At 44.2% G+C, this 11,773-nt stretch overlaps 1 protein-coding gene across 1 annotated transcript; it reads right to left on the reverse strand.

The window, feature by feature from the left end:
- Positions 1–6,818: 6,818 nt before the first annotated feature.
- On the reverse strand, positions 6,819–11,238 carry LOC140912847 (uncharacterized). Its single transcript, XM_073348023.2, has 2 exons — positions 10,381–11,238; positions 6,819–8,149 (listed from the first exon to the last, which is right to left on the reverse strand). Exons 1-2 carry the CDS (start codon positions 11,104–11,106, stop codon positions 7,613–7,615), a joined length of 1,263 nt encoding a protein of 420 aa, XP_073204124.1. The 5' UTR covers positions 11,107–11,238; the 3' UTR covers positions 6,819–7,612.
- Positions 11,239–11,773: the final 535 nt, after the last annotated feature.

The raw sequence follows: 11,773 nt of genomic DNA on the forward strand, positions 1-11,773 counted from the left end.
TGTGAAGTGACCTAAGTGCAAATGGGAATCATGGACTTCATATTTTATTCTTTTTAGTGTCATAATGAAAGAATGGGTTGTGCACTAGGTGTCTATTATGAAGCCTTTTTGGAAGCAGGCTGGCTTCCCACCTGCTATACTTTAGCAAGAATGAACCACCTTAATCTTGCTTCTTCTTTGTCTGACTGCCCAAGCTTCCATTTTAAAGTTCTTCTCCTGCTTTCTTCTTGGGAGTCTACTGAATCAACATGGGTTTTAGGGAAATGCCCAGAGGAGAAAGCTACTATGAGTGATGCCTATGCTGGTCTGGTGTATATATATATTTAGCTAAATTGCAGTTATTGTACAAATTTCTTCAAATTTTCAGGGGTGGGAAATAAAAAAAAATATGAAATTCATTTTCATACATCCAGTTTCATACATCCCTGCTGACAGGGGCATAGGTCTAAAGAACATTACAGGAGCTGCTGTTATGGATATGTCCTATATTTTGGTGTAGCAGTAGCTGCATTAAAAGGTTATGTCTACACTATGAACTAAGGGTGCGGATCCACTGTTAACATAGGCAGACTTGCGCTAGCTCTCATTGAGCGATCACTCTAAAAACAATAATGTAGCCACAGTAATACAGGCAGTGGTGACATGGACAAGCCGCTCTGAGTACATATCCAAGGGATTCCAGCAGGTTTGTACTCGGGGTGGCTAAGAATCACACCCCTAGCTTGTAGTGATGATGTAGCCAAAGTTAAGGGTGTGTTACAGAGTTCAACTTTAACAGGAGCTTTCTACTTTTATTTTGTAAAAAATCACTTTGAAATGGCATAAAACAGAACTTTGAGCTCTATTTGCATTTTTCATGGTGCTTTGATGAAAAATGAATTGATATAGAAAGAATAATAGGAGTTTAAAAATCACCCCCTTTGGCAATTTTTTTGCCAAAGTGTCTCTGTGCATTCTGTATCGCAAAACCATTAACAGTCACCTCAGCAGTGTTAATGAAAATTACTTCCCAAATGCATGAACTGTGATGGTCAGATGTGCTGATCTATTGATATTAAAGCAATGTGAAGTTCCTGTTAAGGTTCTTCCCCAGAGTGCAAATGGGATGAAACTAGGGTACATATTACCTTGTGTGGCTGCTGGAGATAGAAATGAAAGCCATATGGATAGGGTGACCAGACAGCAAATGGGGACAGGGGGTGGGGCAATAATAGGAGCCTATAAAAGAAAAAGACCCAAAAATCGGGACTGTCCCTATAAAAATCAGGATATCTGGTCACCCTACATATGGAGCACAGGAATATGTTAGTGACACTATTGTAGACAATAGGAAAGTGGAAAAGAAAACACAAGCCCTCCCTTTAACTTATAATTTTCATTATTTTAAGGTATGGGTGATGGAATGTGGCCTGCCACAACCTTAACTATCATGAAATGTAGTTTTTGTTTGCTAATACCCATGGGATAGTGACTAAAACTAGTTAGCCTCTAACCTTCAGTTTGCCTCTAACCTTGCCTCAATTTTTTATGTCAAACTCCCTTATAAGATCTGGGAAAATTAATTAACAGTGTGGATCGAGGGGAACTGGGTGGACAAGTTACTTTTAAAAATAATACATTCAAGAAGTCTATTTTGACATGGCCTAAAATTAACAATAGTGAAATGGGTGGATATAGGCAGGTCTACTAACTTAGTTGTTCGTTTGCAATTCTACATAAAAATAAAATGTGGGCAGGCAAATAGATGCTCAGACAAATTTAGAAGAATTAAATAGTTGAATAAATATTTGCAGTAGATAAGGGAAGTGCTACAGGGCCAAAATTATCTTGTCATCTTTCCCCCCCTTCCCCCCTTACAAAGTGTTTATGGTACAAGATTAAAAAAAAATGAGAGAGAGAATACAAACAAAACTTTCCCACAGACACAATTTATGGACTAAGACTCCTTTTCTTGGCTTTTGCAAGAGGAACTTATTGGCTAAAGATATAGATGTGATATAGATTTGATAAACAGACAACTTTAAATCTCTGCAAGAGGTTAAAGGGATTTACAGCCTCTAACACAAAGGGTCCATGGTTTTCCTCCAGTGGTTAGCAAAACTACATCACGTAGGCTCTCTCTGTAAAGCCATATTTCAAATAACTTTTGAAGACTGTGTAATCATAAGCCTGTTTCCCTAGTCAGTACACTGATCTATTTATAGACATTTTGCTAAAGACAACTAATCAATATGGACCAAATCCTGCGGTTCTTACTTGGACAAAGCTTTCATTGACTCATTTTGCTCTAAATTACTTTTCTGACAGATAGCAGGCCTCAGGACCAAAACAATATGCGAGTTATATGACCTTGCCAGTTTCCTATCACTCCTGGAGATATAGAGAAGAGACATATTGCTGTTCATGCTCCACCAGATAATGAAGTCCTCTAGAAATAGAAAGCAATGGCCAGTAGGATTAGGATATGTGCTGCTGAGTAAGAGATCAAGGTTTGAAGTTTGTACTCAAGTTCTCTCTTTCAAAGCTGGCAGACACTGTGAAACACTGCCAAGTAGGTGATCGAACTAGTGTATTGTTTTCAATTTGCAAAATGGCTGCTTTTTCTCTCCAAAACATTGTGCCATTATGTGTCTACCCCTAGCCCATGCACAAGAAGTGTCATGATGGTCTCAGAGGCTCATGTCTGAAGAAATGTTATTCTTGAAAAGCTTTCTGTCAAGTTCCTTCCCCACTCTGAACTTTAGGGTACAGATGTGGAGACCTGCATGAAAACCCCCTAAGTTTATTTTTACCAGCTTATATTAAAACTTCCCCAAGGCACAAGCTATTTTACCTTTTGCCCTTGGATTTTATTGATGCAACCACCAAGCTTCTAACAAATATATAACCAGGAAAGAGCCCGCTTGGAAACTCCCCGCCCCCACCCCAAAATCCTCCCCAAACCCTACACCCCGTTTCCTGGGGAAGGCTTGATAAATACCTTATAGGGTAATCAGATTCAAAACCTAGAGAATCCCTCTAGGCAAAACCTTAAGTTACAAAAAGACACAAAAACAGGAATCTACATTCCATTCAGCACAGCTTATTTTATCAGCCATTTAAACAAAACAGAATCTAATGCGTATCTAGCTAGATTACTTACTAAGTTCTAAGACTCCATTCCTTTTCTGTTCCCAGCAAAAGCATCACACAGACAGATAGAGCCTTTGTTTCTCCCCCCTCCAGCTTTGAAAGTATCTTGTCTCCTCACTGGTCATTTTGGTCAGGTGTCAGCGAGATTATCCTAGCTTCTTAACCCTTTACAGGTGAAAGGGTTTTTCCTCTGGCCAGGAGGGATTTTAAAGGTGTTTACCCTTCCCTTTATATTTGACACTTTCCCTTGAGGGTATATTGTGAGATGGCTTTCACTCTTCCTATGCCAAATCCTGTCTTGTGTGTTGTTTAGGTCTCACTGCCTGGTGTTTGTCACTCAGCAGATTTTCAAAAATTAAAATCACTGGTACTCAATAATGATGTACAAACCCATGAACTTTATTAATTATATCAGCACTGACTAAACCAGTGAAGTCCTTCTCTTTCCTTTATATTCCATTCCATGAGACCTTCACAGCCTACAGTTTCTCCACTGATTGAAAATGTCTGAGTGGAAAAAGCAGGGGGGTTATTCCATTTGTGAAAACTCCTTTTCACTCCCAGCTGGATTTTTTGAAAAACAAAAAACCAACAGACAAACAAAAGTGTCAGTTTTGGTATGAACAAATTCTCATCATTCTAGGCAGTGACGTCAGTCTCCAGGAGGAGGTGTTAGACTTGAATCATTCCACAGCACTGGCTGATAGAATGACATTAACCCAACTTCAATGGAAGTTCAGCTCTCTTAGCGAAAAGAGAGTCAAAGTGATATGACACACACAAATAGTACAACAATAGAGAGATTACATAAAAGGAAAAACTAGACCTTCATGAGGCCTCAGGTCACACTACAGAGATAGGTAGAATATTAACTAAAGCATTGCAAACTGTGTCTGATCCTGTTCCCAGTCGTGTCATCATTCTCAGCACAGAATGGTTTGATTTTTTTTGAAACAAAATGACTTTTCATTTAAAAAAAAATATATTGCAAAAATCTTTTAAAATGGAAACACTTTTATTTTGATTTCATTTGACTGCAGATTTTTTTTAATTAATTTGTTTCATAGGAAATTCAAAATTCTTTGATTTTGGTCTGATTTGAAATTTTTAAAAAATATCAAAATTGCAGAATTTCCCACAAAAAAGGAAATTCTGGTTCCCACACACTGTGTGGGTCTGATAGAACCATCGGAGCAAGAGAAATGGTTGAACAGCTCTCTGAGGTGAGAGTTGATATTTTAGGACTGATCGATTTTTTAAAAAAAATGAAGAGAAAATCACTGAAAAAGATAAAATAATTCACAAAATTAGAAATGTTTGCAAATGTTAAAATAAGCCCTGGAGTGACAAGTTAGTGGGTGGTAGGCTGGTGACTTGATCAGAAGTGAGTCAAAACTTCATTTATTACATGATTCTATAATTAATTGCATGGTTCCATAATTCATCACATAGCTATATATTAGGTATATTCACTTTTTATATCCTAATTGCTAAACAGTAATTCTTTTTATCCTTTTATTTCCTTTTGTGGTTTAATTGTCAGTTTTTTCTTATGGTGTCATTATGTCTGGCAAATTGTCTTTATATTGAATCCTCTCGAGTGCAACAGGTTGAAATAGCTGGAGTATTGCAATGCATGGGATAAGCTGCAGATAAAGAACCTCTTGCTTGATCTTTAATGAGATAAAGTTTCTATTTCATTCCATTAAAGATGAGTGGTAACACAGATAATGTACTGACTCTTTTAAAGCTCTTAACTCATGAATAACATTTGTTTCAGCTTTTGCTAATTCCTCTTTTAATCCTCTCTCTTCATTACACAACTTTGAATAAACTTTGCATGTCTCTTTACCATGTCTATTAATATTGTCTTTACACAATATTTCTCTATTGTCTGAGAATTCTCCCTCTTTCATTTCTGGAAATAATTAGACTCATTACTGCCATTGCCCTTTTCTCTGCTTTCATTGCTTTCCCTGAAACCAGCCATTTGTTGATTTTTTTTAGTATTAATAAACACAGGACCAGGTTTAAGAGTTTGTTACCCTGAGTGAGACTAACATATTATAGACCAGAGGGGGTTAGCAAGGGTGCATATCTTTAGCAGGATTTTGTATTAACAAAATGAATGAGATAATTCACTTCTTACAACATGCTGTTAAAAGCCCATTCTGTGAATGTTGCATTAGCAACAGATGTTAGATAATGGAAATGTGCAGGGGTAGTTCTCTTCCTCTTTGTGCTCAGCACCCCTGAAAATCAGTATTTAACCAAGCAATTCCCATGGGATTCCAGTGGGCACTGTGGAGGCTCAGCACTCTTAAAATCAAATCAAAATATTAAGTTACCATCAGTATCAGAGGAGTGTGACTATTTTACATTTAATAAACAAGAAGTGAGACACCAGTGAGTTTACGGCATATCTGTTCCTGTGAGTTACCATTCACCAATGTCTGGAAATGCTGTAATTCCAACCATATGATAAACCTTCTTTTCACAACAAGAATAGCCTCTATTGATTGATTTTCTGGCCAAAACTAGAAAGACGGGGGGGGGGAATTGTAGATGTGTTCCATTTTTTTTTCCTTTTCCAAATCTATCAGAAGTTTGGGCCTAAGGGTATGTCTACACTACGGAATAAGGTCGAATTTATAGAAGTCGGTTTTTTAGAAATCGGTTTTATATATTCGAGTGTGTGTCCCCCCACAGAAAATGCTCTAAGTGCATTAAGTGCATTAACTCGGCGGAGCACTTCCACAGTACCGAGGCAAGCGTCGACTTCCGGAGTATTGCACTGTGGGTAGCTATCCCACAGTTCCCGCAGTCTCCGCTGCCCATTGGAATTCTGGGTTGAGATCCCAATGCCTGATGGGGCTAAAACATTGTCGCGGGTGGTTCTGGGTACATATCGTCAGGCCCCCGTTCCCTCCCTCCCCCCGTGAAAGCAAGGGCAGACAATCATTTCGTGCCTTTTTTCCTGAGTTACCTGTGCAGACGCCATACCACGGCAAGCATGGAGCCCGCTCAGGTAACCGTCACCCTATGTCTCCTGGGTGCTGGCAGACGCGGTACGGCATTGCTACACAGTAGCAGCAACCCCTTGCCTTGTGGCAGCAGACGGTACAGTACGACTGGTAGCTGTCATCGTCATGTCTGAGGTGCTCCTGGTCGCCTCTGTGAGGTCGATCAGGAGCGCCTGGGCAGACATGGGCGCAGGGACTAAATTTGGAGTGACTTGAGCAGGTCATTCTCTTTAGTCCTTCAGTCAGTCCTATTGAACCGTCTTACGGTGAGCGGGCAGGCGATACGGACTGCTAGCAGTCGTACTGTACCATCTTCTGCCGAGCAGCCATGAGATGTGGATGGCATGCAGTCCTTCTGCACCGTCTGCTGCCAGCCAAAGATGTAAAAGATAGATGGAGTGGATCAAAACAAGAAATAGACCAGATTTGTTTTGTACTCATTTGCTTCCCCCCCTCCCCTGTCTAGGGGACTCATTCTTCTAGATCACACTGCAGTCACTTAGAGAGAAGGTGCAGCGAGGTAAATCTAGCCATGTATCAATCAGAGGCCAAGCTAACCTTCTTGTTCCAATAAGGACAATTGTTGCGGTTCAGTGATGAGACAGAACACAGATTTATGCAAGCAAACAGGCTGGTCAGCGGAGATGGGCTGTTCTGCCCCCCCTGCCTTCCACCTTCTCCTTTTATTATATTTCTCCCCCTAAGCATTACACACTGCTACACAAAGGAATGTATGACGTTGATTCATATGCTTAGTTACCATCCTCTATCTACTACAATCCTGGTTCTCAGGCCTTGAGCCCAGGCTAAAGAAACCTCCCACAGTTGCTGTCCAAACAATCAAGTTCTCAGGGTTCATATCTAGCCCTTGTCCTTGGATAGAGCAATGTGTGCATTGCTTCTAGGAAACAGTCAGGGTGTGCCCCGCCTGCTTCCAGGTGGAATAGCTAGACATTAACCCTTCATCTCCCCTTTTTTGTTTATTGAAGTTGGCCATCTCATGGTAGCCGCCAATTTGTTTTGTCATGCTATTTAACTCCCAGACAGACAAGGACATAACCTGGGGAGCTTTCCAGGGCAAAATTTTACAAAGTCTTAACAAGGAAGGAATACATTGTACACAGCAACAACAAAAAATAAGCCCAATGATTACAAACACAAAATAACCAAAAACTTAACATCTGCAATATAATCATCTAAAAGGGGTACACTTCTTTTACTACAATTGTAACCAGCAAAAGGCAATATAAGTATCATTCTACTAAGACAGCAAAGGGTGCCATCACTTAAATTTGCAGGAATATAATTAAAGGTGCATGAACCACAAGTAAAAACCCATCCTGATGGTAGGATGATATGGCCATAATTATATGAAACATTAACAGCATGGGAACAATTTAAAAGGGATTGAGAAATTTTTTGACAGCCCAATGGCACCTTTGTACTAGTGCAGTTAACTACACGCGCACAGGTGACATTGTGAGCCCCGGCCGGGTACGGTGTGTGAAGGAATATAGCCGTGCGAGGCAGAATATAGTTGGCCGGGCCCCAATTAGCCATGCTAGAGTACTGGGAGAAAAGATTAGCATAAGCAAAGAGCAGTATCTTATTCTCCTTCGGACTTGTAACGGGGGAGGTGCTTCCGAGCCAACCCCTACAGAAAATAACAGGCACAAAAGGCACACAATCATCACAGAATTAGCAGTGATTTGGGCGAGAATCGCCACAAACAAAGTCTTAGGAGTTTCTGGCTGCTGATCTGCTGCCAGTTTTCGTTGAGCCGTGGCGACCAATGCTTTTACTGCTCCCCCTGTCACGGGCTGGCTTGGGACGTTACGCCTCCTCCGTTTCCGTCCCGCCGTTGTCGACTCGGGGGGCAACGCGGTCTCCTCCAAGGTCAGCTGAAACTCTGGTATGGGATTCGACAGCCCCTGGTGCCATGCCATGTTGTTTAAGTGCTGGTCGCACGCACCGGGCTGGAACCCACAACGGTCCTGCAGGGAGAGACACAGCAGCATATCCCCGACCCCAAGTGATTAGAGGTGCTGGGCCCAGCCACTGTGGATCGGGCAGCTGACGGTAAAAGACACGCGGTCTTTCCAGTACCTCAGATTTGTGAAAATGCCGATCCGCAGGGGTCTGCTGATCTGCATTCAGTGTTAAATTATTTAAAGTAAACAAGAGGATATACATTTGTTGTTGAATGTCTCCTAAGGTTCGGAGATGCAGCTCCCCTTGTTTTAATTGTTTATCTAGCAAGGTTTTGAGTGTGCGATTGGCACGTTCAACAATGGCTTGGCCCGTGGAATTATAAGGGATTCCGTGTTTAAGACGGACGTCCCAGCGGGCACAAAAGGTGGAGAGGGCTGCAGAGCAGTAGGCTGGGGCATTATCTGTTTTAATTTGGCAAGGGCGACCCATAACAGAAAAGCAGGCCAGCAAATGGTGAATAACTTTGTTAGTGGCTTCCCCACGTTGTGGGGTTGCCCAAAGGAAGCCTGAATAAGTATCAATGGAAACATGTAAAAATGAATAGGGGCGGAATTGTGGTACATGAGTAACATCCATTTGCCACAGCTGATTTGCTGTGGTACCTCGGGGGTTAACGGCATAAGAAAAAGTAGGAGCAGCAGCAGCACAGTGGGGGCAGGAACGAACAATGGAACGTGCATGATCAGCAGGAATGTGAAACTGCCGGGCCAAAACAGAGGCAGACTGATGAAAAAAGGCATGGCTTTCAATGGGATCAGAAAAAAGGGAATTTACCTGACCACGCAACGCGCGATCGGCGCGTGCATTGCCCTCAGTGAGTGGCCCAGGCAGAGGGGTATGACTGCGAATATGAGCAACAAAGTAAGGGAAATGACGAGTGGCAAGAAGATGCTGTAAAGACAAAAACAGGTGAAGGAGGTCTGCATCAACCTGAGGGGTAATGAGGGCAAGGGGTAAATGATCAATTACCTGATAAACATAATGGGTATCCACAATTAAATTAAAGGGACAATCAGCAAAAAATTGAAAAGCCAAAATAACAGCAGCCAATTCTGAACGCTATGCAGAACGCTGAGGCAGTGTAAAACGAGAATGCCAACGAGGGGGGTCACCCAACTGATAAGTGACTACACCTCGGTGGGGAGAGCCATCAGATGTTAATATCGAGGGTGGTGTCTAACTTTGTAAGTAAATCACGGCCCCAAATATTGAGGTGGACAGGGAGCACAAAAGGGCGGATTGTAGCAAGGGCACGGCCTCCTGGTTTAGAGACCGTGACCCAAGACAAACTTTGGCGCCCGGGTTTGCTACCCCCAATCCCCCACAACTCTTTAGAAGGAACCGTAGGCCAACTAACCGGCCACTCCAGATCACGAATCACTGTAACATCAGCTCCAGTGTCCACCAGCCCTGTAAAAGGAACATCATTTAAGAGAAGTATTAACTGAGGTTTCGAGGGGCAGACTGACATTGTCAGAGCAACAAGTGGAGAAGACGCGCTGTGAGACGGCGAGTGAGACAACGTAGATCCAAAGCCTCCTCCGCCCCGAGTTCGATCCTCGGCAGCTGGCACCTGATAGGGGACTAAAATCAATTGTGCAATTGACCGTCCACGCGGGAGCGACTGTGGAAGATGAGTCCACACCTGAACCTTAATAATGCCAGTGTAATCAGCATCAATGACCCCTGGAATGACAAAAAAGCCCTGTTTCCCAGCATGTGAGCGAGGGAGAACAAGACCTACAAAGCCGGCAGGGAGAGGTCCCACCACCTGTGTAGGTATGGCACAGACCTCCCCTGGCAGCCGAAAGTCAGTGTCCTCCTGCAATCTGTTGGTAAAATCCAAAAAGGACTCTAAGGCACCCTGACGGATACTGACAAAGCTTTTGGTAGGCTTGCCTGAATCCGGGACCTTCTTGAAAGCATGCTGGGCACAGGTGGAAATAATGGGGAAGACGGCCTGAGGGAGTTGAGACTGCATCTCAGTAGTAGCAAACTGGCCCTCCCCTGCCAAATGCTCATAAATGATACCTTGCTCTCTATATACCTGGGCTTGGCGTTCTGCCATCTGCCGATACTCACTAAGCCAAATAACATACTGACTGGGTGACAACATCATGCGCAGCAGCGTTTTCCAATCCTCAGGGATTAGGGAGTACCCAGCACCCATCCCTTCAATGAGACCACGCACAAAGGTGCTAGTCAGGCCAAATTCACGAATTGCTTTCTTTACCTCTCTAACCACCGAGTATGGCAGAGTGGTCCAGGTGCCCACGGGGTTGCCCTGGTCATCATTCTGCCAGGTCACCGGGCAAACGGAGACCAGATCAGCCAGCTCCTCTGCTGTAAGATCTGATCGAGCTTTCGCTGCGTGAACCATTTGTTGCACCAGCGAAAGCTTCTGAGCAGATGCAGATGACTCTCCAGGGGGCCCCATGGGGGGAGGGTGATCACACACCGGCTCCGGTGGGGAAGGCCAGGGAGGCGGTGGTAATAGAGGCACTGGGGGCGAAGCAGGGGGAGGGATGGCTGCAGGAGCGGACGGGGGTGGCAGGATCGGCAGCTCCTCTGTTGGGGCTGGAGAGGGCCTTTCCGAGGCGACACGCTGTGTCGCATCGCCAGGAGGGGGGATGGCTGCAGGGGCGGACGGGGGCGGCGAGAGCACCAGCCTCGCGAGGGAGGGTCTGTCCGAGGCGACACGCTGTACCACGTCGCGGCAGAGGTGCCAGGCATGTAAAGCCTGCACGGGCGCCCGAGGCTCTTCGTGCAATGTCTGGCCCAATCGCTCCCAGTCCGCTAGCTTAAGGCTTCCAGCTTCAGGATACCACGGGCACTTGGCACGCACCTCCTGTAGCAGGAGAGTGAGTTCTCGAGCCGGGCAGTCATGCTGAGCCTTACGCAGCAAATACTGCAGCTCATTGCGGTGTTGCACTTGCAAAGCAGAGAGGGAGCTTCCCATACTTACCACAATGAAAAATACTCACCGGGATCCACGAAGTGGATGAGTGACGCGTCTGAAACCCTTGCCGGGCGAGGTGAGTGCTGAGGGCCCCACGTTTGGGCGCCAGTTGTTGCAGTTCAGTGATGAGACAGAACACAGCTTTATGCAAGCAAACAGGCTGGTCAGCGGAGATGGGCTGTTCTGCCCCCCTTGCCTTCCACCTTCTCCTTTTATTATATTTCTCCCCCTAAGCATTACACACTGCTACACAAAGGAATGTATGACGTTGATTCATATGCTTAGTTACCATCCTCTATCTACTACAATCCTGGTTCTCAGGCCTTGAGCCCAGGCTAAAGAAACCTCCCACAGTTGCTGTCCAAACAATCAAGTTCTCAGGGTTCATATCTAGCCCTTGTCCTTGGATAGAGCAATGTGTGCATTGCTTCTAGGAAACAGTCAGGGTGTGCCCCGCCTGCTTCCAGGTGGAATAGCTAGACATTAACCCTTCAGACAATAACTTAGGTGCACCATTTCTTATTGGAACCCTCCGTGAAGTCCTGCCTGAAATACTCCTTGATGTAAAGCCACCCCCTTTGTTGATTTTAGCTCCCTGAAGCCAACCTTGTAAGCGCCCCTCCCAGCGTCAGAGCAATGGCAAACAATCGGGCATCTCAGAGTGCTG

Source organism: Lepidochelys kempii, chromosome 6, assembly GCF_965140285.1.
Source record: "Lepidochelys kempii isolate rLepKem1 chromosome 6, rLepKem1.hap1, whole genome shotgun sequence".
Classification (NCBI taxonomy): Eukaryota; Metazoa; Chordata; order Testudines; family Cheloniidae; genus Lepidochelys; species Lepidochelys kempii.

What these genes read in the sequence shown, in the direction of transcription:
- LOC140912847 (XM_073348023.2), bottom strand. Translation starts at nt 11,106, where the DNA reads ATGGGAAGCTCCCTCTCTGCTTTGCAAGTGCAACACCGCAATGAGCTG. An exon ending in CATACTCGGTGGTTAGAGAG is followed by an intron (nt 8,150 to 10,380) that starts GTAAAGAAAGCA and finishes CTCTCCCTGCAG; the next exon opens with GACCGTTGTGGGTTCCAGCC.